Genomic DNA, 27,116 nt, shown 5'->3' with positions numbered 1-27,116 from the left:
TTTGTTTTTTAAACAGAAAGTCAGTGGAGATTATACAGTGGAATTATGAGCCATTTTCATTTTCTCCTCTTACTTTTAGATTTTCAAGAAAACTTAGTATTTGCCATTATTTTTTAAAAACAAGTTTATGTAATTTTGAAAAATAACCTAGTTTCCTTTTAGGTACATACACAATTGTTTTATCTGAGATGGAAAACAGCAGAGAGGGTATGAATCGGCTAAATCAAAGAATCAGAATGAACTGTGTTAACTTTTATAGCAACTCTTATATCTACACTCATATATTGGATTTAGTTGATCAAGCTGCTAATAGTTGTAACAAATATTCACTGCCTCAAATTTGTTCAAATGTTTCTCTTCTGTATTTTTTTAGACCATAAGAAATATCCCATATACTAAAAAAAACTGTAAATTGAGAGACAAAAGATAAACTAGAATATCACTATTACTAAAACATAAATAAATAAGGTAGTAAAAACACGAAATAATTAAGATTCTTTTATCCTAGACAATCAAAAACACATTTTCAGTGAGTATAACTGTCTTAACTAATTGTTTCCCACAAACCAATTCCACCACTATTTAAGTATTAATATCACTTACTTAGTAATGCAGATACTAGATTCTCACAGTGATAGGGATGAAGACAGAAATGAGTTAGGGGCCCTATTCTAGGGTAGAGAGAGGGCAGGGAGACTGTGCCTAGGGCCCACCATCCCTCTTCCTTCACACAAAATTAAAAACTTAACTGTTGGTTAAGACAGTTTTGGAGTTAAAATTAGAAAATTTGCTACAATAGTAATAATTTATAGAGGATGAATTGCTAGTACTAAGCACTAGCAATTCAGAAGCCTTCTATGGTCCAGTCTTGACTGCACTACACAAACAGCACAACCCAGGACACACTACATAAACTCTACTCAGTTTCATTTTCCTTTAGAATGAAAAGATTTAGATCTCTTCAGGTTTAGTTCAATTTCCTTTCAGATCTAAGTTCTTTAGTTTTTTTATGAACTGCTCAAAAAACATACTACTACTGAGGAGTACTTAGCTTCATGGATGAGATATGCTTAAGACTACTCGAAATGTATGATTTTTTAAATCTAGGGCTATGGGGGAAAATCTAATTTGCAAAAAGCTTTTGGGGGTTGCTACTTTATGAATTTCATACAACATAAACATAACATTCTAAGCCACAGCATAAGTCAAACAGAGTGGTCCCCAGTAACAACTGGTATGCAAACTTAATCACTGCAATGAAGTTTGAAACTATTTGGAAATCTTTAGAAATATACAGTGACTCCATCTGAACTTCATGAAAGAAATTTCCGTATAGTTGGTTACTTTTAATAATGACATGCTTAAGTTTCAATGGCAATGTTGTATTTTTTAATTATTTGGGAAAATGATTAGTCTCCAGAATTTTCTAAAATTCACTTCTCTATATTTCCCAACTAATCTTTCCTACCTTATCAAGCACTTTGACTATTATGTCTTCTGAATTAAGCTTTTTAAACTTTTATGCATGGGTGTTAAGCACTCTGGATAAATCCTTAATAGCTCTGTAAGTATAAACACTAAAAAAAATTTTTTTTTCATTACTGGCATAATTATTTTAGGTCTGAATTCATTGCAGTGAAACAAGTTTTGTTTAGAGTAGAAATTAACACTATCAAGAACAGCATTCAAGATGATCCTATTTCCTTAAGAAGCAAAATCCAAACACCCTTGAAAAATGTTACACAAGGAGTCTGTTTTTAACAGAAACGGATAGGTGTGACAGTGACTAAATACGATGTATTATTTTTGGCAATACTAAAGTATTTAAAACTAACACAAAACAGCAAATTCATTAAATTTTCTTCTTTTTATGAGACAACAACATGGCCTAGGTGAAAAGACAGGTCTTAAACTATGCTATGATCTTTTTTCCCTTGAAAGAGAAGTCACTTATATGTTTACAAACTCTGAAATAAAAGACAAATTGCTCATTCCCAAAGGTCTGCACACCACATTCCTTATAAAACCCAAAGGACTGACTATTTTTTCCTCTTTTTCTTTCTTTCTCACTGCCTTTGTACAACTGCCACTACCTTGTAATTTCCTTTAAGTGTGACTAGGAGAGCTTCCTTTTGGAAGGTTGATTAATAACTTTAGGGGATAATAAGCAGGGAGAAATATTACCAGAAAGTATTAAGAAATGGAGCATATGTCATTACTTCTATATGTGTTATGTATGTTTTAAATGTTACTACAATTTTAATAAGCATGACATACTTATTATGGACTAAGATGATCAGATCAAGTATGAAAAATTAGTATTCTGTACACATCTAAAACAAACAGTATTTAAGAATCAAATATTTTTTTGGAAAAACAAGATCAGGGTCACTCTATGCAGGAAACAACAAAAAAGCCCAGAAGCATAATACCTACATTTTTCTCTAGAGACATGTTTCTTCAGTGACCTGTTTTCCCTTCAGATTTATCAAATGAACACATATTGTCACTTTGCACTTACTGTTATTTCACCAGTTAGCGTCAGTCCTCAGGTCTGCTTAACCAAAAGTGCAAAGAGTATGGCATTTGCATTATTTTATCACATGCTTTATATTAGCAGCATAAAAAAAAAAAATCTCTTCAGAGTTCAAATAAAAGTAAAAGCACGCTATAAATCAAGCATTTCTCCTTCATCTAATTTTTAAAATGACTAGTCTCTAAAAGCATTCTAATTACTAAAATATTGAGATAGGAAAACTACAAATTACTTTTACTTTTCACTACTTCACTGGTTCTTGATTTTCTATGGGACAGAGATGAAGAAGTTTCCTCCACTCTTCCTCAAAATTCATTATAAATAAAACCATCTACAAGTAATTGAAGAACATGAAAGATTAATCTTTAAAAAATAACTAGGTCACTAAAACAAATGCACTGGAAACAAATTTCAGGGTTTTTTTTTATTTTCTTGAAATTGAACTATCCGTGTGTTCCTACAAAACATGAAAGTTCCATTCTCCAAGTGATGCGATTTTTAATTAAACTAAAACGTCCACTTAAAATTATTAAGAAACGATCAGTGACTCAATCACTAATAAATACAATCATCTTTAATTATAAAAGAAATAAAATGTTAAAATGCTTTTTTTTACATATTGTTTTCAGTGTGGTAGTAGTTAAAACTCCTAAGGTTTTTTTCAAAAAAAAAAAATTAAATTTCACTGTATTTTCATACACTAAGATATTTTCCTTCAGTAATATCCTGCTTTAAAAATATGACTACAAAATTTAAAATTCAAACCATCCTGAGCAGCACTACGAGGCAAGAAATCACATCACATCACCTATTACAGCACAGCGCTGCTTACCTAATGGGCATTCACTGAAGACTATTCGACAAAATATATGTAAAGCCAGGTACACAGAATCCCTTCCCCTTTTACACACGAAGGAAACAAGCCCTTAAGAACCTCATCAGGACTAAATATCTTTCAGGCCAGTGGAATAAATCCAGTGACATTAAGTGAAATACAAAGTACTATGTTTTCTCCAATTCTTACTCCTTGGAATACAATTCTTTAATCACAAAGAGCAAAAGAAATGGAAGTAAATCTGAAGTTCTAAATTTATTTTTATATCAGAATATTAAAATTTTAAAAATACTGGCAGCAATCAATCCTGCTATTCCTTTTAAACAGCAAATAGTCCAGAACATAAAGTCAGTTTCCATACACCAAGGGCAAGGAGTACCTAAAGAGCCACTCCAGAAAACTCTTAAGTTTGGGTCCCTCCACTCAACAGGTACTTGAACAGGTCTCCAAATTAACATTCTTTTCCAAAATCTGTTTTTCTGAATTCCAAGATTTAAAAAGGAAGTATTTTGGTATTGATGAAAGTGTACTCACCATTGGCTTCATTTAACAAATAATAAGACAAAAATAGGGGATGGAAGGTAAATATAATTACCTACTTCCTAAATCTGTTTTCAGGTGCCCCTGAGACAATGAAAATGATAATTCTCAAAAGAAAAAAATGTCTTTGCCAACATTTAAAGTGGCTCTACTCAAGGAAGACCTAAAAGTCCAAATATACCACCTCTTCAACTCCAGCGAGTAAAGGGTATCGAAATTCTTCTGATGGTAAGGGAGAAAAAAAGTATTTTTAAAAAGCCAAATGTTTACAGGTTTACATCAGAGGCACAAATTTTAATCTCCAGTAGTATATACTAAATTCAAATTAATCAACAGAGGTTGTCTGCCCCAACATGGGGGTTTAAGGTCCCTTTGATTTTAAGGCCCCAAAATGTCAAACAATCGTCACCGAAGAAAGGGGGCTTTGGGAACTCGTTTACTAGAAAAAGAGCAAACTGGGGGGGGGGGGGGTAGGAGGCGGAGGGGAAGAAATCTTCCCTAAGCGGGGGAAAAAACTGAAAGAGAAAGACAGGAATAGACAGCCTCGATTCGCAAAGGCGTAAAACGCCCGGAAAGTGATTAAGAAAGGGAGAAAGCAACTCTTCTGAAATATAAAGAGAGAAAGAGGTTCTACGGGGAGGGGAAGGGGGAATGTTTGAAGAAATGGGGAGGCTGCCCTAACGTAGCGTGATGGATTGCGAAAAGACCAGGTTCATTTCTCCACGCTCATCTGGTCACCATCAAGAAAATTACAGAGTTAATCAGAGGCCGTTTTCCTTACGTTTTCCCCAACACAGGCGGAACGTCAGCAGCAAACCGATAGGGGTGACGCGGTAGGGCGCAACAGCATCTCGGTTAGAGAGGGAAGAAACTTCGCAAGAGGAAGCAGCAGCTCCTCTCTCGGTCCCCAGCACCGGCCGGCGAAGTTGCGCCATAGGCGCCCCGACTCCGCGGGCGCCCCCCAACCCCACCTCGCCCCTCTCCGTACGCGCAGCTACGCCGCCCTCGACCCTTTGAAGTGCCCCCGAAGTCCAACTACGCCTCCGCCTTCTCCTACCCACAGACCCATCTCAACTAAGTTCCAAGGAAAGCTCCCGCCCAGAGCGCGGCCTGTTCCGGACAACAGGTGGGCAGCGGCGCCAGCAGGGCTCGGCCTCCCTAGCCAGGCCCGCGCCACTCCGCCCCGGCCCGGACCCGGGGGCGCCCGGCTCCGGGACGGGGAGGGGGAACTCGCTCCCTTACCTCCGCCATATTTGCCGTACTGACGGGTCACATCTCCGCGGCGGCCGCAGCTGGGTCACGGCCAGAACCCGGATGTGAGACTCGGCGACGGGACTCCAGCCTCCGCCGCCGCTGCCGCTGCCGCTCCCGCCGCCGCTGCCTCGGCGGGAACGCGCAGGAGCCGCCCGAGCGCGCCCACCACACCCCACTCCGCCCCCTCGCGGCGCCGGGGCTCAGCGGGACTGGAGGGAAAAGGCCAGAACGCGCGCGCGGCAACAGGAGCGCGCGCGGCCCCGAGGCAGCCCTCCCCCGGAGGAGCGCGGAGGAGGCGGAGCCAAGGTGGGTGTAGAGCGGGAGGTGGGCATCTCAGCCCGGCGGATCCGCGACCCCAGCCCGGGAGCGGGCTCTAGGGGTTAGAGGTGAAGGAAACTAGCCGAAGGAGACACGTCCAGCATTCATACCGCTGGGGAAAAGATACGATCTATTTTACGTGTAGGCCTTTTTTGAAGTCCCATTTGTTGGAAAAACGGATGTTGCTGTGATTGCAACAACGTCAAGCAGTGCGCTTTGAAAGCAGTTATCCCTTGACGGGTACTTCTCTTGGATCTTTCCAGAAATTGTAAAATCCCATAAAACAAAATTTTACAGGTCACAGCAGGGATTAAGAAAAGGGACTGTACTGGGTAGACCGCCATCCTCATGTATCATTTGCTTTACCTCACACACCTTCTGCAATGCCAGTAGTAACCTAATTGTACAATGGTTCTGCACTAGAGAAAATTTCTAAATGAGAAATACTGAAAAGCTGCTCTTTAACAGATATAATCTCCAACTCGACTGTATAGGTGGAGAATTTGCTTATGTGCAATGCCTGCAATTTAAAAGTTTATTGTAATGTATTGGCCGAGAACTGCCAACTGGCTTTGGTGCCAATTCTGATTGCCAGAGCCAATGATTGCAAAATAACAAACGTGTTTCACTTCCATTACTATGGCAGATACTGGGTAATGCAAACATGATATTAAAACGTGTACTAACACATTTTACCAAACCAGGAGTTAAAAAGTCTTATTTCATAAAGACCGTTTTCCCCCAAATGCAATTTCAAAAATGACTTCCAAAATCAACCAATTAAATATGAAACGTATTTGTTCCCTCCAAATAATGCTTTGCCAGCACAATATATTACATAAGTGTACACGTATACAATCTTTCTTTAATCCGATACTTAACTTACAATGAAATATGGGGAAAACTGTTTCAGATTATTTGTATTCCCTTAATTTTAGATTCTATTAAGTAGTTTCTTTTTTCAAAGAATCAACATTTAACTTTAAATTCTTATGTCAAATAATAATTTGTGCATGAATATTTTGTGCATTTATAGGTATATGAAGTAGCTGCTAAGTGAAAGGACATTACCTGGTAATATGACAGGAAAAGAGTCCACAGACAGTCTGTAAACCAATTAAATATAAACATCTGATGCACATTTTCTACTGAAAGAAAAGCAAGGGAAAGAAGAGAAAGGAAAACTTTAAGGTTCCCAAATCTACAAACAAGTTTTACCATTAACTGTACTGTACAGTATTTTCACTTTATTTTTTAGAATACTTATATAAAAGTGTTTTTCAGGATTCCTTGGGGGAATAAATATTTCAGCATAGGTATATAGTTTCTAAGAGTTACCCTGTTGAATTACCTTAGTCCTTCTGATTTGAAACAGAAATGACTTTTATAAGTCAGTTCCTAGTTCAACACTTTTCACTTTGAGATGCTTGATGGAAATGGCTGTGAAGGCAAAGAACAATGGATGTGCATAGAACTGAGGTAGGTAAAGGTAAGAATAAGGGGCCTAGAGGTAGAAACTCAGGCTTTATAAAACAACTGGATTAAAGGAGAATTATCCATTTAAATGGGAAAGCTAATATATGAAATTTATCAAAAGGAAGATTAAACAGTATTGTCAAAATGCAAGGCATAGGAATAATTTGCTTGAAGAATCTCCAATTCTTCAGTTATCAACAAGAATCCTGATTGTGATAAACAGCTGGGGCTCACAGTCCCTTAAGCTACTGAATGAATTCTGAAATTATCAGGAATATCGGGGTCTAGGACATACTTGAATGGGTATCTATCTTCTTGATAAATGACTTCAAGTTTATTAATACTGTGCATCAATTTTACTATTTTTAAGTGGCATTATCGTTTAAGGGAAAAAAATTCCCTCTACATTTTTTTTTGTAAATATGGGTTAAGTGATTTTTGATTCAGATATTCTAAAGGAAAAGAGAAAACAGCTCCAATGTTGTAAGTCATTGTTCACATATTGAATTCAGTATAGTTTTACCCAACTCCCATCTTATTCTAGTGATATACTTATCTTTAAAATTTTTAGGAGAGACTTCTCTAGCTAGCAGTCCAGTGGTTATGACTCCATGCTCCCAGTGCCGAGGGCATGGGTTCAATCCCTGGTTGTGTAACTAAGGATGTGCATGCAGTAAGTACCACGTGGCCAAAAAATAAAATAAAATGCTTATTAAAAAAAAAAATTAGGAGCCATCTTGTCATATCATCATGTCATGTGTTAGTCGCTCAGTTGTGTCCAACTCTTTTCGACCCCTGGACTGTAGCCTGCCAGGCTCCTCTGTCCATGGGATTCTCCAGGCAAGAGTACTGGAGTGGGTTGCCATTTCCTTCTCCAAGGGATCTTCCCAACCCAGGGATCAAACCTGGGTCTTAAAGAACGCCAAGGCTTTCTCAAAACTCTTGTATACCTCTTCAGTAGCAAATATGTATGAATTAACTATTCATTAGTCACAGAATCTTAATGTTGGATGCAACCTTAGAGGTCTTTAGTCAATTTCTAAACTAGGTAGGAATCCCTCATTCTGTTTCCCCACTACCAGGCTTTCCTGCCTATGCTTAAACACCTCCAGTGTACTCACCGTCTCATAAAAAGGCTGTTCTCTTCCAAAAAACCTCTAAGGTTTGGAACATTCTTCTTTTTATCAAACCAGAGTCTACTCCTTGTTATTGTCACCCCTTACCCTGAGTTCTTCAGCACTTTGGATTAATTTAACAGATGTCTTCTTTGTATCCAAATACAAACACTCAATATTTATACTTCGGTTAACAAAAAATAAATCTTTAAAGACTACTGATACTAGAGGAGCTGAAAAGGGGACATTACAGAGTTGAAGGCATGAGAAAATTCACCATTACATATGAGCTGTTTAAATTATTAGTTTATAGTCCTTATTATTGTGATATCCAAAATGGTAGTTCTGTTAGAATTGTGTAGTAAAATGTTTACAGTTAAGCAAAAAGGTGTGGTTAATTCTAAGTGAGATTTGTGGCTAATGTCCCAAAACAAACAAAAAATCACTACAAAGCCTGAATAAATGCCTCTTTAGCTCCCATTCCCCACCTAAACGCTTCCTTATGTTCAGGCAAACTTACATTAACTTTTACCACATTAAGTTATTCAAAACTGCTATTATATTGGGAAACTATTTTTAAGCAATTTACTGCCTATTCCATTAAAAAAGTTATTTAACAATTTTATAGAGGCTGTAATACACACACATACACACACACAGAAACCCGTCAGAGTTATTATTTTGCTTTTAACAAAAGCATTTTAAAGTCTCAATTTTTCTTCAACCAGTACCCCAAACTAACCAATAAATAAACCTGGCAATTTACATGTACCTAAGAAATATATCCTTTTATTCAGGACCAATACCTGATTCAGATGTAAGGAATACTATATACATATGTTATGCAATTCAAAAAAGTACCTCTCAAAATGCATCAAGAAAATAATTTGCAGCAATTTAGATTCTGGGGCTGTTTGAATGAAATAGATTAACACAGTACATTCAAAACCCTAAAACCAAATTCTGTATCTAACAATTTTCAGAGTCCCTTTTGAGACTATTTTCTTAAATTTTTATTTAAAAGTGACAGCCTGCACATGATGTGCAGGTAAAAATTTACGGTAACTACTAGTTCGATTGAGAATACCTAAATGTCAAAAAACTTCACCTATTTTTAAAAATTACATTTTAGATAAATTGAGAGTTTTACCTTTACTGTAGCAGGCAGCATGTAAATTACAAAGCAGTAATGCATTACATTGGAAGTCCCACATCTATGCGACAATTATCATCATCTTTTTCTCGGTTTGATTTTTATTAACGCCCCCCCAAAACACGTATATAGCCTTTTGGTTCTGCAAAGAACAGTTCTGATTTTCCTTTTAGTAATTTTTACATACAGTTTTATCCAGTGGCTCCATTTTATCAAATTATCACAAATTGGTATTTTGATAATATTGTTGACATGATTTTTTAATTTCATCCAAACTCTGGAAATTATTGGCCCATCAACCGTTCTCAAACACTGAAAGAGTAATATAACATTTATATACTTGAGGGAGTTTGGACTTTCCCTCCCTTAATCTCCAAGTGTGCCCCTGCCTACCAGCATCACATCCGTCTTGTCTGCATTGAACCTCAACCAGTTGGTTCTTAACCACGTCCGAAACTCAGCCAGGCACTGGGAGAATCGAGCCACCACACCATCTGGATCAAAGGAAAGAGAGCCTCAGTAGTAATGAGACTGGAGACGATGATCTTACAAGCTCAGTATTCACCCCATCTCTAATTTTTAAAGACAGCCAGGAATTAGGACAGGAATCCCATGATAATTTTAGAAAAAACATTAATGAGCCTTGAGTCATGCAATTGGCAACTGATGACAAAGGAATAAAAGTGACTCAATAAATAGGTCGCCTCATTCCACCCATGACTGAAGAAAGGTTCACTCAAGTCCGGGTCAGCTCGGCTAAGCCGCCTCAGTAGATCGGCCAGTCTTGTAACTGCATAAGCTTTTCTGCAAAATTAAAGAGTTTTAGCGTTGGAGGAAGTTTTAGGGATAACTGGGGCCCAGACAGAAGTAGTGACTCGCCCAAGGTCAAACAGCAAACGAGGACTAGAGATGGTCTCCAGGCCAGAGATCTTTCCACCAAAAGCTGAAAGAACAAGGCCATTCAAAGGTGGGGGAGGCATCTGTCCCCAGGGATCCTCCCAAGGGCTGCGAGGACCTCTTTCCCTCACAACAATGCCCTCTTCCGTCCTCTCCTCCCTCCCTTACTCCCTCCGAAAAGGGCTGCTTTGCCCAGGACCCTGCTCACCACCAGGGATGCAGTGGGAGCAGGAGTCTCCCTGGGCTGAGACAGGACCCGGAGCTACAGCGCGAAAGAGGCGGGGCCACAGCGGGGTGGTCAGCTTGGCCCCACCCCGACCGGGTTCCTGGGCCGACTGGAGGAAAGAGCGGAAGCGGACAGGGCGAGGCGAACTCACTCCGCAGCGGATTCCCAGCGCGCCGCCGCCGCCAACGCCAAAGCGAAAGAGCCAGTTGGGCGGGGGCGGGCGGGGGCGGGCGGGGGAGAGGAGCTGCGCATGCGCCTTGGGTGGCAGGCGCCACTCCGGGAGGGGCAGCCCGCTGGGCGCGCTCTCTTAGCTCCTCCCCGGAAGTGAGGGGTCTTCCGGGCGGTACTCTGTGGTGGGGGAGGGGAAGGAGAGAAAGGGGACCGAGGACACCTCGGTAGCCCCTCATCCCGAACAGGACTAGGAGAGGAGAGATGGTTTATGGAGGCTGCACTTACAGCCGCTGCTGCTGCCGCCGCCGCCACCTCCGCTGCTGCCGCCACCGCCTGAAGAAGCCCCATCCATCCGCCTGCAGCCCGGGAGACTCAGCCTGGGAGGGGCCTGAGGCCCGGGCCGCCCGCCTCCTTCTTCTAGGCGTCGTCCGGAGCTTCCTCTTGCTCCACCAACCCTCTGCCCTCCCCTCCGCCTCTTCCCTCCTCCTCGGCCTCCAGCCGCCAGCCAACCGCGCGGCCGCTTGTTGAGCCAGGGCTCCACCGTCTCCATGACGCCCGGCAAACATTCCCGTGCCTTAGCCGGAGCCGCTAACGCCGGCTGTGGGGTACAGGGGCTTCAGAAGCAGCGAGGAAAAAGGGGGGTTGGCCATTCCCCAGCCAGTCGCCGCCATGCCCATCTCTCCAGTAAACGGCCGCAGGCAGCCGAACGTCGGGGTGTAAGTTCGGACGCTAAAACTTTAGTCCATCCCCTTGGGTCCCAGAGGGAACCCTATTAGAACTTACCGCTTCATTTGTGTTGAGTCAGCAACCTTGTTACCTCCGAGGTGGCAATGTCCCCTTCCTTGGCCTTTTCCAAACCTCTTTTGAGAAAAGACCTAGTTTGTTTAGAACCACCCTTCCTCCTGGCACTCCTGGTGTGGTGGTTTATTTCTCTCCAACTTGTTGCCTTCAAGCTGTACCCAGATGTTCAATATCTCAGCTTCTGTGAGCCACCAGACTGAACATTACTATGCTCTGTAGTCGAGGTTATTTTTACGCCTTCTCATACCATCCTGCCTTAAAACACATTCCAGCTTACAACCTTCTGTTGTTGTGCAGCAGTTGGATTAAGGGCTGGACGGAAGCCCACAGCTTTACAGTTGTCTCACTTTAAACTTCAAATGGTCGCTTAGTCTATCTATTCCACTGAAATTTCGTAATTGATTCATTCATTCTCCCACACTTCCAGATCACTTTTGTTCTCTCTTCTCAAACCTTCAGCATCTCCCCTCTGCCGTCTCTTCCAGCTCAGCTAATCTTTCTTGAGCAGAACTTCTTTGAAAGGTGTTGAGAGACAATCTTCTTTTTTGTCTTGGATATGTTACTCAGGTTTTTGTCCATCCTGAAACGTGAAAGTGTAGTCGTGTCGGACTTTTCACCATCCTATGGATTGTAGCCACCAGGCTCCTCTGTCCAGTGGAATTCTACAGGCAAGAATACTGGAGTGGGTAGCTATTCCCTTCTTTAGGGGATCTTCCCAACCCAGGGATCAAACCCAGGTCTGCATTGCAGGCAGATTCTTTACCATCTGAGCCACCAGGGTTTGTCCATTCCGCTACTCCACTAAAAACAGCTTGTGTGAAGGTCAGCAATAACTGTCCAGGCAAGTGTAATGGCCATTTCTGTTTCTTAACTTAGGCATCAGCAGCTTTGATATAATTTACCACTTCCTGAGTTTTGAATCACTTCATTTGGGTTCTGGGACACCAGTCTCTCCTAATTCTCCTCTTGCTTTATGCCTACTCCTTTTCAAAATACTTTGCTGTTACGTCTTCAGTCTCTCCCATATGTAAATATTGGAGTGTTGATGGGGTCGGTCAGTCTTACAACCTTTTCTCTTCACTCTTGTTTTTTGCCTTTAAAAATTACCCATTTGCTCACAGTTTACAAGTTTATCTCTCCAGCCAGAACCTCTCCCAAGAAAACAGGCTTAAAATCAGATAGCTGCACTTAGAAGTTAATGGGCATCTCAGAATTCATATTTAAAACAACTTATTTTCCCCTTTTATGAAATCTGCAGTTTCCCATTTCAGTGGTGAAAGTTTCCATTCTTCCATTTACTTAGTAAAAAAACTTTAGTTTACCTTTGACATCGCAATACCCCGGTTCACCAGTAGTTTCTACCATCTCTGCATGCAAAATAAGTCCAGACTACCACTCCAGTGTTAGTAACTGTCACATTGCAGTAAACTCCTAAATGGTCTCTTTACCATCACCTTCATTCAGCATAGTAATCACTGTGGCTCTTCTCAAAAGTCTCTGATTCTTCCCATTTCACTCAGAGTAATAGCTCATCCTCTGTAGGCCACGCAGGATCTCACCTTGGACTCTTCCCCTTGGCTAGTTATACTCTGTATTGTTCCACAGCAATATTAAGCACCTTTTCCCACTTCAAGGCCTCTTCAACAGCATTTGCTGTTCTTTGGAATATTGTACCCTTAGTCATTTCATAATTCATTGGTTTTCTTCAGCTGTTACCTTATGACAGAGTCCTTCTCTTACTACCTAACATAAAATAATACTCTTCACAATACTTCCAGTCCCTCAACTTGCTTTATTGTTCTTCAGAAAGTTTATTCTGTTTGGTATATTATATACTTTTTTGTTAATCTGTTTTCATCCAAGCTATGATGTACTCCATGAAGGCAGAGGTTTTTGTTTTGTTCACTGCTGTTGCCTGGACAAGATGATAAATGTTTGCTGCCAGCAAACAAATGAGTGTAATATATACTTTAGTAACGTTGGTTACTGCTCATCTTGCCTGTTTTTTTTTTTTTTTTACTTGTTGGTATGGAAGTCTCAAAGTAAAATTAAGTTGATTTCATGTAAATTCTTAAAAAGTCATAAAACTCTCGTAGTACCTTAGAGAGTGTTAGAAAAATTCCCTTGGGGATTTCTGAAACAATGACACATTCATGGGAGATTACCTATTAAGGGAAGAGTCGAGTGGGAGATGGACACTGATTTGACTGGATGAACATGACTTTGAGCTGGTTTGACCTAATATATTATTTCTCATCTTTCTCAGTGTAGGATTTGATACTGATCTCAGAAAGGATCTCATGAAACATGTATTCATCAATTTTTCACTTTCCCACTCCAGTTTTTCCTATATTGGGTCTTTCCTATTGGCTTAACAATACAGATTTTCCTCAGTGTACCATGAGGTTATGTCCCAGTAAACCCATCATAAGTTGAAAATAACATTTAGTAGAAAATGAACTTAATACATTGAGCCTACAAAACATCATGGGCACACGTGCTAAGTCCCTTCAGTTGCATCTGACTCTCTGTGACCCTATAGGCTGTAGCCCTCCAGGCTCCTCTGTCCATGGAATTCTCCAGGCAAGAATACTGGAGTGAGTAGCCATTCCCTTCTCCAGGGAATCTTCCTGACCCAGGGATCAAACCCTAGTCTCCTGCATTGCAGGCACATTGTTTACCATCAGAGCCAACAGGGAAGCATACTTAGCATAGCCTACCTTAAACATGCTCTGAACACTTGCATTAGCCTATAGTTAGACTAAACTGTCTAACACAAAGTCTATTTTATAATAAATTGTTGAATATCATATAGTTTATTGAATACTATACTGAAAATTAAATGATTGTGTGGGTACAGCATGGTTGTATTTGTTGCCTCCCCTTGTGATTGCATGATTGACTGGGAGCTGTGGGAGTATCATATTGTTGGCCCAGGAAAAGAAATTCAAAATAGGATTTCTAATGAACATGTATTACATTCACAACATCGTAAAGTCGAAAAATCATAATTTGGGGATTGACTCTATTGGACAGTCTTCCACTGTGGTGAGAAAAACAAAAAGCACTAGTGCTTTCTTCAATGCTTTTATCTCACTTCTTTGCCCAGTTTATCTATTCATTTCCTTTTGATTTGGGTGGGTGAGGGGGAGAGTTGTTTTTATCTGTTCTTGTGTGTTATTCACTTTTTCATTAGGATCTTTATCAAGCCCATCTTTGCATGAAATGTTCCCTTGGTATCTCTAATTTTGTTGAAGAGATCTCTTATTTTTCCTATTCTGTTGTTTTCCTCTATTTCTTTGCATTGATCACTGAGGAAGGCTTTCTTATCTCTCCTTGCTATTCTTTGGAACTCTGCATTCAGATGCTTATATCTTTCCTTTTCTCCTTTGCTTTTTGCTTCTCTTCTTTTCACAGCTATTTGTAAGGCCTCCTCAGACAGCCATTTTGCTTTTTTGCATTTCTTTTCCATGGGGATGGTCTTGGTCCCTGTCTCCTGTACAATGTCACGAACCTCTGTCCATAGTTCATCAGGCACTCTATCTATCCGATCTAGTCCCTTCAATCTATTTCTCACTTCCACTGTATAATCATAAGGGATTTGATTGAGGTCATATCTGAATGGTCTAGTGGTTTTCCCTACTTTCTTCAATTTCAGTCTGAATTTGGCAATAAGGAGTTCATGATATGAGCCACAGTCAGCTCCTGGTCTTGTTTTTGCTAACTGTATAGAGCTTCTCCGTCTTTGGCTGCAAAGAATATAATCAATCTGATTTTGGTGTTGACCATCTGGTGATGTCCATGTGTAGAGTCTTCTCTTGTGTTGTTGGAAGAGGGTGTCTTCATTCCAATCCCAAAGAAAGGCAATGCCAAAGAATGCTCAAACTACCGCACAATGGCACTCATCTCACATGCTAGGAAAGTCATGCTCAAAATTCTCCAAGCCAGGCTTCAGCAATATGTGAACCGTGAACTCCCAGATGTTCAAGCAGGTTTTAGAAAAGGCAGAGGAACCAGAGATCAAATTGCCAACATCCGCTGGATCATGGAGAAAGCAAGAAAGTTCCAGAAAACCATCTATTTCTGCTTCATTGACTATGCCAAAGCCTTTGACTGTGTGGATCACAATAAACTGTGGAAAATTCTGAAAGAGACCACCTGACCTGCCTCTTGAGAAACCTGCATGCAGGTCAGGAAGCAACAGTCAGAACTGTACATGGAACCACAGACTGGTTCCAAATAGGAAAAGGAGTACGTCAAGGTTGTATATTGTCACCCTGCTTATTTAACTTATATGCAGAGTACATCATGAGGAATGCTGGGCTGGAAGAAGCACAAGCTGGAATCAAGATTGCTGGGAGAAATATCAATAACCTCAGATATGCAGATGACACCACCCTTATGGCAGAAAGTGAAGAGGAACTCAAAAGCCTCTTGATGAAAGTGAAAGAGGAGAGTGAAAAGGTTGGCTTGAAGCTCAACATTCAGAAAACAAAGATCATGGCATCTGGTCCCATCACTTCATGGGAAATAGATGGAAAAACAGTGGAAACAGTGTCAGACTTTATTTTTGGGGGCTCCAAAATCACTGCAGATGCTTATTGCAGCCATGAAATTATAAGACGCTTACTCCTTGGAAGGAAAGTTATGACTAACCTAGATAGTATATTAAAAAGCAGAGACATTACTTTGCCAACCAAGGTCCGTCTAGTCAAGGCTATGGTTTTTCCTGTGGTCACGTATGGATGTGAGAGTTGGACTGTGAAGAAAGCTGATCGCTGAAGAATCGATGCTTTTGAACTGTGGTGCTGGAGAAGACTCTTGAGAGTCCCTTGTACCGCAAGGAGATCCAACCAGTCCATTCTAAAGGAGATCAATCCTGGGTGTTCATTGGAAGGACTGATGCTAAAGCTGAAACTCCAATACTCTGACCACCTCATGCGACGAGTTGACTTACTGGAAAAGACTCTGATGCTGGGAAGGATTGGGGGTGGGAGGAGAAGGGGACGACATAGAATGAGATGGCTGGATGGTATCACCGACTCGATGGACATGAGTTTGAGTGAACTCCGGGAGTTGGTGATGGACAGGGAGGCCTGGCGTGCTGTGATTCATGGGGTCGCAAAGAGTCAGTCACAACTGAGCGACTGAACTGAACTGCTAGACTCCTGCTTAGAGTTTGAGCCCTGCAGTTCTTCCCATTGTAATCCTGTTATTATACAGGAGCTCTGTTGATGTGGTAAGATGTGCTGGGTGAGAATGGGAAGGCAGAAGTGTGCCTTAATCCTATGATTAGGTCTTAATCTTTTAGTGGGGCTTTTTCCCTGGGCCATGACCTTCATAAGTAATTCTCAGAATTTTTTATTTTTTAGGTGGAACAAGAAGGTTAGATGGACTTCAAGTAAGGTACTTTCCTTTCCCCATGTTGCTTAGGCTCTGGTAAAATGGTTTTCCTTGAGGACAGGCCTTTGTTAAGGATAACTGAACATTCTATTTATATTTCAGAATGGTTCCTTCCTGTCCCCCTGCTGAAACTATCAGGGAATTTTACTCTAACCTTCATTCTGGGAGCTTGCTAGAGCTCCTGAAGGTAAAACTTGATAACAAGTGTGGGGGCCTCCTTAAGGGTGGGCCCCCAGCAATTTTTTCTCTTTTGAATTAGTCTGCACTCATTTTTCAGCAATTAGGCTATTGCCTGTTAGGTTTTCCTTCCACTTGTTAGCTGTTAGTGGCAGTTTCAGTAAGTTGTGATTCTGTTATTCCTACATCTCTCAGTACAGGGGTTTGCATGTAACCTCAATTCTCTGATGGGTCTAAGAAGACCCATTGATTTTCAGTTTGCTAAGCCTTTTTCTTGTGAGTACTGGATCGATGTCTTTTGCAGCCTTTACATTTCATACCATAAACCACAAGGATCTGTGTTTACTCTTTAACCTTTGCATTCTATTGTCTCCATTGCTGTATGAAAATTACTGACAGGTCAATAATGAGTAACTTAAAGGTTTCAAAAGTCACCAAATTCAGTGGGCTTTCTTTTTACCTCTCACAGCATTTAACAATATCAATCTTCCCCTCTTTAACCCTGAACCAACCCTGAACTGGTTCACTTATTACTGGTCTGCTGCTGCTGCTAAGTCACTTCAGTCGTGTCTGACTCTGTGTGACCCCAGAGACGGCAGCCCACCAGGCTCCCCCGTCCCTGGGATTCTCCAAGGAAGAACACTGGAGTGGGTTGCCATTTCCTTCTCCAATGCATGAGAGTAAAAAGTGAAAGTGAAGTCGCTCAGTCGTCCAACTCTTAGCGACCCCAAGGACCTAGGTGCCTTTTTTCTAGTTTTACCTTCTACTTCCAGTTTCTCTGGGCTTCCCTGGTGGCTCAAAGGGTAAAGCGTCTGCCTGCAATGCAGGAGACCTGGGTTCAATCCCTGGATCAGGAAGATCGCCTGGAGAAGGAAATGGCGACCCACTTCAGTACTCTTGCCTGGAAAATCCCATGGACAGAAAAGCCTGGTAGACTACAGTCCATGGGATCGCAAAGAGTCGGACACGACTGAGCGACTTCACTTTCACTTTCCAGTTTCTCTCCTTGGCCCTATTACCCTCTCTTTGTAGCTCTAGGTTTTTATTTTGGAACTCAGTTCATTTATTATCATCTCCATGAAAGTTTCTCAAATCTGTATCTCTAGTTCTCACTTCTGTTCCTTGAAATTCACTTCCCTCTTGATTTTCAACTGCTACCAAACAACTCCACCAGATTAGCACTCATAATATCTAAAGTTGAACATGTCTACAATTTAACTTCTTATTGTGCTTTAGAAATAAAGGCTAATTTAATCATGACCTTAACTTTATGAGGCCAGTACTACTATTAACCTCAATTTATGTATGAGGAAAGAAACAGATTAAGAAACTTGCTCAGGAACCCATAGTCTGTGAGTTGGATGAGTTTGGGCATTTAAATTGACCAAAGTTTGTTCACATGTAAAACATGGCAATTAAATATCTAATAAGTTGTTATAAGAATTGAATTAGGGTGGTGATCATTTGTAATGTATAGAAATGCTGAATCACAATATTGTGCTCCTAGAACTAGCAGTGTTGTAGGTCAATTATATTTCCATTTTTAAAGGGTGAAATAAGCAAAAGAATTGAATTACAAAAATAAGTGGAAGTACTTTGAAGTTTAAATGTTAATCAGCATAGTTATTATCAGTTACAGAATCCAATTCTGTAGGGCTTCCCAGGTGGCGCTAGCAGTAAAGAACCTGCCTGCCAGAGCAGGAGACATGAGAGACACAAGTTCAATCCTTGTGTCAGGAAGATTTCCTGGAGGAGCGCAAGGCAACACACTCTAGTATTCTTGCCTGGAGAATCCCATGAACACAGGAGCCTGGTGGCCTACAGTCCATAGGGTTGCAAAGAATCGGACATGACAAGCAACTTAGCATGCATGCAAGCATTAGTTCTGTGTCTGCTGTGTTTTAAGGGTATTTGGACTGTGTTTTAGTCGAGTATGGTAAGAAATAGACACAGAAAGAACTACCATAAAGGAAGAAGTTTGTTTTTAAGTACTCGTAGATCCCTAAAACCAGGAGGCATAGCATGCTGAACCACACAGAGAGGCACGTGAAGAGGCACCAGGGCCAGGCAGGATGTAGAACCAGCAAGAGGAAAACCTGGGCAAGAAGCTTTATTGTGGTTTCCATGGCAAGGAATGGACAAACCAGAATAAGCAGAGGTAGGAATAGCTTGTTTGAATAATTTCAAAGGTTCTGGGTATTGGGCCTATCCCTAGGTTTCTGGTTCCTGTCCTTGCAGTTATTACCGCAAGTGGATAGTGACCCAGAGAGTGAGGTCTCTGAGAACCCGCAGAAGGAGGAGGTTGAGGGTATGTACTCTGGATTGATTGGTTTGCATATAAATGATGTGTGCATGGTAAGTCGCTTCAGTCATGTCCATCTGTGCAACCCCGTGGACTTTAGCCCACCAGGCTCCTCTGTCCATCAGATTTTCCAGGCAAGAATACTGGAGTACATTGCCATGCCCTCCTCCAGGGGATCTTCCGGACCTAGGGATGGAACCTGAGTCTCATGTCTCCTGCATTGGCAGCCAGGTTCTTCACCTGGGAAGCCAATATAAATGGTGTACTTGTAGACAAGTCCCCTATGCATAAAAATTGATTAGCCCTGGGAGGGGCAGTACCTTGGGGTGCAGCAAATTCCTGGATGTCAGAACATTAAAATACAGAAAATAAAAAGATATGCTTAATACATGCTTTATCTAGGATTTGTTTTATTTCTACATTTTCCCACCCCAGGTTAAGCTTTTTGATTACTTCTCACCTCACCTATTTCCATAGCATTGTAACTAACAGTCTTCTTGCTTCTACTGTGTTCTAGTGACATTAAAGCATTTAATGTGTTTTGGAGCAGCAGCAGTATATAGCTAAATTTTCCTGAAACATAGTTTTGAGTAGCTTACTCTTCTCTCAAAAGCACTCTTTTGCTTGCTTAGTAAATTTCAAAGACTTAGCCTGGTCATTTTATTTTTTCAAAGCTTAACCTATTTTCCTTCATGCACCTAACCAAATCATGTAAGATTCCCTGTATATGCCACCTGCTTTTCTACTTTTATTGTTCACAGTGAGCTTTGCTCAGGGTGTCTTTCCTGTCCTGCTCCAGTACCCTCATCCCTCCTCACCTGCAGCTTCCTCAGACACAAACACACATGCATACACACCACATACACTTCTTTTGAATTTGACCTGCATTCATGCCTGACTCAATGCCACCTTCGTGATTTCTCTGCTTACTCCTCTCACCCAAGGTAATCTTTACCGCAGCTTTCATTATATCTTATGTGTAAGTCTTTTGAGGCAAATACAATTTTGTATTTGCATTGTAATCATATATATGTTTTTTCTCTTATTAAGACTGTCAACTCCTTAGGGCCCATATCTGATTTGTATTGTATCCCTGCCAGCATGTAGCCTTATGCACAGTAATTTTATAAATAACAGTTGGATAAATGAAAGAAATTGATTTGGTTTAGATTGAAATTTCTACCTTCATCTCATTAAAATAAAAAGAGAATAATAAAGACACTTTTTCGTAAGCGACTCCTTTCCTCCTGCGGTTATTTCATCGTGAGATTTATGTATGTGTTGCATGCTTTAATGTCATTAGTCTCTTTTTTCATAGAAGTGATCATCAGGTGTTCATTATATAGATACCAGTTATATGGAATGAGTTATATTTTCCAGTTACTGCCCTAGACACTGAAGACATAGGAGTGAACAAAATAGATTAGGTCTCTGCTTCAGAAACTCAGGAACCTACAGCTACATACCTCTTGTATCATGACTGTTTTTCAGGCAGAACTTTAAGTGACTATCTCCTGAATGTCATCCTATTCATTGCCCACTAATTTGCCTCTATTAAAAGTATCTGTTTTCTAACACAGCCAGGATAGATATGTACCATACATTTCTAACATAATTGACTACAAGTACTTATTTCAATTTTTAAAATTTACTGGTATTTTCTATGTCAAATTTCCCACTGTATCAGGCAGAGTACTAAGAGCTGGGCCTTTCATGGTAGACATGATAAACATGGCTCCTTCCCATAAAACTTACAGTCTGAAAATTTGAGAGTTTACTGAGGATTCTCATTAGATCACAGTAACTATCTAATTGGTAAGTGCAACATCATTGCTAATTTGTTTCTATTTGGTCCCTTAGGGAATAAAAGAGGAAGGGCTGGTTTATAAGTAAATGTGATATGATTTCATTGTGTATTTATTTAGCTTGAGCTGTCTAGAAGACATTTAGCTGGAGCTTTCCAGTTAGGCTGGTAAGCATTTGAATATGAAGATTGAGAGAATGTTTTGAATTGGATATAATGCTTTGGGAATTCATTCAGCAAATTTTTTATTATACAGCTACTGTGTATTGGGTACTATTGTAGGCACTAGGGATACAGCAGGCAACAAATGAGCACAAAGTCCCTAAACTTGTGGAACGTAGATTCTCAGGGTTGGAGGGTCAGGTGGGGAACATCTAATTCATAAGTAAGTAAAAATATGTTAGTAAGAAGTACTAAGGAGGAAAATTAAGCAAGGGGATATGAAGTATTTGAGAGGTATTTGACATTTTAGATAGGGTAGCTGGAGAAGTCCACATTAAGAATGTGGCTTTAAACCTGGAGACAGAAAGGATGCTAAACATATACATGTATGGGAAGAACATTTCAGGCAGAGGAAATAGCAACTACAAAGGCCTGACATGTATGAAAAATATCAAGGATGACAGTGTGACTGAAGCAGAGTAAACAAGAAAGTAGTGATCATGAAGTCAAAGCTCAATCTAGATGCATGTAGGACTTTTTAGGTTATAGTGAGATTTTAGGTTTTTACTCTGAATGAGATGGGAAACAGAGTAGTGATATGATCTAACTTGTGTTTTTAAGGATCTCTCTGGTTACCATGTGAAGAATAGACTTGAGGGAATTTAGGTTAACTGAGATCAATTAGAAGGCTTCTGCAGTAATCCAAGAGAGAGAGGATAGTGGTTGGATCATGATAGTGGCAACAAAGAGTGATGACAAATGATTAGATTCGGGATATATTTTGAAGTTTTTTTTACCTGAACAACTGGAAGAAAAGCACTACCTTTGACAAAAAAAAGGGGAAGACTGCAAGAGAATTAGGTTTACTAGACAAGGAATAATCCAATAGAAGCTTATGATGCATGAGAGAATGACTAGAACAATGTCCATAAATAGGCACAAAGGAGTGGAATCTAGAACACATGTAAAGGAACTGACCTAAGCGAGAATCATGGATAACTCATTCAGAGTAACGGGAGAAGTAGGGAATGTAGACACACAGAGAGAGGCAAGTGCGCAGATGTAACCGTGGGAGTATTTGGAAGTTACCTGATTGCTTCCGCGTTCTCATTTAGTTAGCTGAAGGTAAACCTAGGAGAGGAAATGCTGATATTCACGAAGTGTGAAATAATGACTTTAGAAGGGGTAGTAAAAAATTAACCAAGGTAATGCAGTATGATTGCTGTCGCATTAATGACCCACTTTAACAATCTAATTTAAAATGAGACCTTGCATCAAGGTTAGATGTTTTTTCTCTAGCTTCACTTACCCACACAGGCTGAGTTAAATGCAGTGCATTAATAGAAAATTTCAGTAAGGACAACAGATCAGGATACCATTGCCATTTAAAAAATGGTTTATCACTTATAGATACCAAGAGGAGGGAACCACATGGAAAAGCACTGGTATTTGCCACTGGCAGAGGAATTGATGGACGACTGAGTAAGCACGTCAGTTAAGGGCTTCCCAGGTGGTGCTAGTGGTGAGAACCTGTCTGCCAATGCAGGAGACTTAGGGGATGCGGGTTTAATCCCTGGGTCAGGAAGATCCCCTGGAGGAGGAAATGGCTACCCACTCCAGTATTCTTGCCTGGAAAAATCACATGGACAGAGGAGCCTGACAGGCTACAGTTCATGGGGATGCAAAATAGTCGAACAACTTAGCAACTAAACAACATTGCTCACAATATACTAGGTACTGTCTTGTGTACTAGTCATATAGCAATGAACAAGACAAAGTTCTCGCCCTAAAGATGCTTACGTTCTAGCAAGAGGAGTATACAACAACATCCAAAGTGTCAGTAGTAATAAATGCTATGAAGAAAAATGTGAAAAGCAGATTGTGGTCATTTTAAAGTATTCTTGTCTGATCTTGTTATGATTTGGAAAGTAAAAGTACTGTTTGAAGTGTTTTCCTTGGAAACACACTGCCTTTTTATAATTTAAGGGGCAGTCATTCTTATTTTATAGAAGTCTGCAGCACAATTAGAGTACTAGAATGAGAGAATGACTAGGTTTTTGTCTTAAGGAATATGGAAAATTGATCCAAAAGTGAAATCATACTTCTCCTGGATGCAAATGTTTCGATTACATTTTCTCTTATTAAAATTTATTATGTAATTGTTCAGGCAGGAACATGATATTCTTTCCCAGGTTTTATTATTCATGCCTCAATCTGCCTACATGACTGCAGTCTACACCTATTTATGATTACTATGTGTCAGGCATTTCCTAACCATAATATACAAAGGAGTACATTTAATCCTCATAATAACCTATGTGTGTGTGTTCAGTCACTCACTTGTGTCTGACTCTGTGACCCCATGGACTGTAGCCCACCAGGCTCCTCTGTCCATGGGATTGACCTGGCAAGAATACTGGAGTGGGTTGCCATTTCCTCCTCCAGGGGATCTTCCTGACCCAGGGATTGAACCCATGTCTCCTGCCTTGGCAGGTGAATTCTTTATCACTGAGCCACCTGGGAAGCCAATAACCTATGAGATACTATTATTACCCCCATCTTACAGATAAGGAAACAGACCCAAAGAAATAAGTGAAGACTTTTGATCTGACTGTCTGGGTTTCAAATTTTAACTCTAGTAGAAATGCTTCCCTCTAAGCCTTTATGGTTTAAATAAAATAATGTTATAGCAACCTCTTAGAATTATTGTGAGGAAAAAATGACAGTGCTTATAAACATTCTAGAACTATGCTTACATATAATGAGCTCTCAAGTGGCTACTATTTTTTTTCTTGTTTATATGATCAGATTGTTGCCATGTTTCTAAGTGAAAGTTTGCTTTTTTTTTCTGTTGGCTAATATTTCTTCAATCCTGGATCTTCTGTGTTATATTTTCTTTTCCTCTCATAGAAACGTTGGCTTAGGGCCAAGAAAGTCTATTAGCTTTGTTGGTGCAGGAAAAGGAGCTCTAATGAAAGGAGGATATGCTGGTGCAAACCAAAGCAGAATGGCTATGTCAAAAAACATGATTCTACCTGAAGCAAAACAAATAGAAAAAATGACTATTTCCTCTGCAAAGACAGTCCAGGTAATATTCTTTAGAATTCCAAGTTTGTTTGAAAATGATGCTGATTAGAACTTGATTGAAATGTTAACGGTAGAAAGTATGCTGGTTTGTTTTTTTTTTTCGAAATTCTTTTTAGGTTTTACACTTAGGTCTGTGATCCATTTTGACTTAATCTTTGTATATGATACAAGGTATGGCCAACTGTTGTTGCTGTTTTTGCATAGAGGTATTCAAGTTTTCTAGCACCGTTTGTTCTGCCCCACAGGGCATGTGGGATCTTAGCTCCCCAACCAGGGACTGAGCCCATGCCGCCTTCATTGAAAGGCAGCGTCTTAACCACTGGACCACCAGGGAAGTATGCTGCTTTGAAACAATAACTTACTTCTAATACAGAACAGGCATATCTCAGAGATATTATGGGTTCAGTTGGAATAATACACTGGAATAATACAAATATCACAATAAAGTGGGTCACATATATTTTTCGGCTTCCCGGTGCTTATAAAAATTATGTTACACTGTAGTCTAAATACAGTGTGCAATAGAATTATGTCTAAAAATTCCAATGTAGATGACTTAAAAAAAATCTCTAATGCTTATTGGAGAAGATTCTTGAGAGTCCCTTGGACTGCAAGGAGATCCAACCAGCCAATCCTAAAGGAGATCAGTCCTGGATGTTCATTGGAAGGACTGATGTTGAAGCTGAAACTCCAATACTTTGGCCTCCTGATGCGAAGAGCTGGCTCATTTAAAAAGACCCTGATGCTGGGAAAGATTGAGGGCAGGAGGAGAAGGGGACGACAGAGGATGAGATGGTTGGATGGCATCACTGACTCAATGGACACGGGTTTGGGTGGACTCCGGGAGTTGGTGATGGACAGGGAGGCCTGGTGTGCTGCGGTTCATGGGGTTGCAAAGAGTCGGACACAACTAAGCGACTGAACTGAATTGATGCTAACCATCCTTTCAGCTTTCAATGAATCATAGTAACATCAAAGAGCACTGGTCACAGATTACCATAACAAATACAATAATAATAAAAATATTTAAAATATTGTGAGAATTACAAAAATGTGACACAGAGACTCAAAATGAGCAGATACTTTTGAAAAATAGTAGTGTTGCTGGATGCAAGGTTGTCACAAGCCTTCGATTTATTTTACAAAAGCAGCAATATTGAAGTGCAATAAAATGAGGTATGCTGTGTTGTGATAAATCGCTGTGTCCAACTCTGCGACCCCATGGACTGTAGCCTGCCGGGCTCCTCTTCCATGGGATTCTTCAGGCAAGAATATTGGAGTGGTTTGCTGTGCCCTCCTCCAGGGGATCTTCCCGACCCAGGGGTTGAACCCACATCTCCTGTGGCTCAAATATTGTAGGTGAAGTCTTTACTGCTGAGTCACTGGGGAACCCTGAAATGAGGTATACCTGTATTGATATATTGATTTCGTTAGAGTCTGTATTACCATATAACTAACATATCTTACAGCATAATATTGGCAGTTGGCTCCTGTCATTATTATTAGAGTGGAATGAAGAGAGTCTACTCATGCTGCTCATGCTGCTTTAGTAAAATACTGTAGATTGGGTGGCTTCTAAACTAATTTCTTACTGTTCTGGAGACTGGAAGTCTAAGATTACAGTGGCAAATGGTTGGGTACTGGTGATGACTTTCTTCCGGGTGGCAGACTACCAACTTTCTTTGTATCCTAACAAGGAGGAAAGAGATTTAGCTAGCTCTCTAGCTTTTTTGGTAAAGGCACTAATCTCATTTGTGAGGGTACTACCTTCATGACCTAATTACCTTTCAAAGGTTCCACTTCCTAATACCATCACACTGGGATTAGAGTTCCAGCATATGAATCGGCAGGGTACACAAACATTCAGTCTATGATAATTATATAAATATTACATATATATTACATATACATTATATGTAATATGTATATATTATTGTATATTACATACATATTCCATAGTATCAATACCACTATGTAAAAGGTATAATGCATCATGTCCAAGCGGAGATAATACATGTAAGGTTGTTCTAATATTCAAAAGTCAGTACTACTTGTCTTATCAGTAGACTGAAAAAAATGTGATTATCACAACAGATAAAAAGAATTTGAAAAATTCAATATCCATTAATGATGAAAAATTAATAAAAAACCATTTCAACTAACTTGTAAAAGAAAGAATTTCCTTAGGAGCACTCTGAAAAACCTACAGTTACTAGTAATCTAGTAACATATAAAAATAGTTTTATGCCTTGAGTGCATTAGTTTCCTAAGACTGCCATTACATAATATCACAGACTGGATGGCTTAAACAATGTCCCAATCTGCTTTTCCTTAGGGACACTAGTCAGATTGGATTACCTCATTTTAACTTAATTATCTCTTTAATGGCCCTATCACTGAATTCAGTCACATTGAGAGGTCTGGGAGTTAGGGCTGCAACATCTGAATTTTTTGGTAGGGAGAGACAATTCAGCCCATAACAGTTACCAAGTGGGGTTTATCCCAGGGCTACAAAGTACTTTAACATCTTAATATCAATGTAATTTACTACATCTCATATCACTAAAGAACGATGATCATCTCAATAGATTTAGAAAAAGCACTTTGCAAAATCTAACATCTAAAAATACTTAAAAAACTAATAATAGAGGGAATTCAACTTGATAAGGGACATTTATGAAAAGCCCACTAACATCAACGTAGCAGGCAACTGGATGCTTTCCCTTTGATGTCAGGAACAAGACAAAATTTTTTTGCTGCTTTTATTCATTGCTGTACTGGAGGGTCTAAAAATGGCAATTAGGCAGGAAAAAAAAGGCAACCAGTTTGGAAAGGAAAAGGTAAATCTCTGTTTGCAGA

General features: G+C 40.1%; 2 protein-coding genes across 12 annotated transcripts in view; one reads left to right on the top strand and one right to left on the bottom strand.

The window, feature by feature from the left end:
- MIER1 (MIER1 transcriptional regulator) overlaps positions 1–11,071 on the bottom strand; it is a 69,029-nt gene extending 57,958 nt beyond the window's left edge. For 2 of the 10 annotated variants that reach the window (XM_088835369.1, XM_055403966.2), the window contains exons 1-3: positions 10,807–10,930; positions 9,621–9,721; positions 6,555–6,628 (exon numbers count right to left, since the gene is read on the bottom strand). In XM_088835369.1, the coding sequence (XP_088691495.1) occupies positions 6,555–6,628; positions 9,621–9,721; positions 10,807–10,873 (242 nt within the window). In that variant the 5' untranslated portion in view covers positions 10,874–10,930. Of the gene's footprint in view, positions 1–5,153; positions 5,387–6,554; positions 6,632–9,620; positions 10,227–10,332; positions 10,478–10,501; positions 10,522–10,806 lie in introns of those variants that run through there. The other 8 variants (XM_088835370.1, XM_055403965.2, XM_088835372.1 and 5 more) reach the window with 8 other exon arrangements.
- The window catches only part of DNAI4 (dynein axonemal intermediate chain 4), a 105,305-nt gene continuing 88,902 nt past the window's right edge, over positions 10,714–27,116 (top strand). The window contains exons 1-2 of one of the 2 annotated variants that reach the window (XM_055403964.2): positions 11,071–11,237; positions 24,081–24,258. In XM_055403964.2, the coding sequence (XP_055259939.2) occupies positions 11,191–11,237; positions 24,081–24,258 (225 nt within the window). In that variant the 5' untranslated portion in view covers positions 11,071–11,190. Of the gene's footprint in view, positions 11,238–24,080; positions 24,259–27,116 lie in introns of both variants that reach the window. The other variant, XM_088835367.1, reaches the window with a different exon arrangement.

This window comes from Moschus berezovskii, chromosome 4 (assembly GCF_049115385.1).
Source record: "Moschus berezovskii isolate FMDL1 chromosome 4, NW_MosBer_1.0, whole genome shotgun sequence".
NCBI lineage: Eukaryota > Metazoa > Chordata > Mammalia > Artiodactyla > Moschidae > Moschus > Moschus berezovskii.
This window is presented reverse-complemented; position numbering and strand designations above follow the sequence as displayed.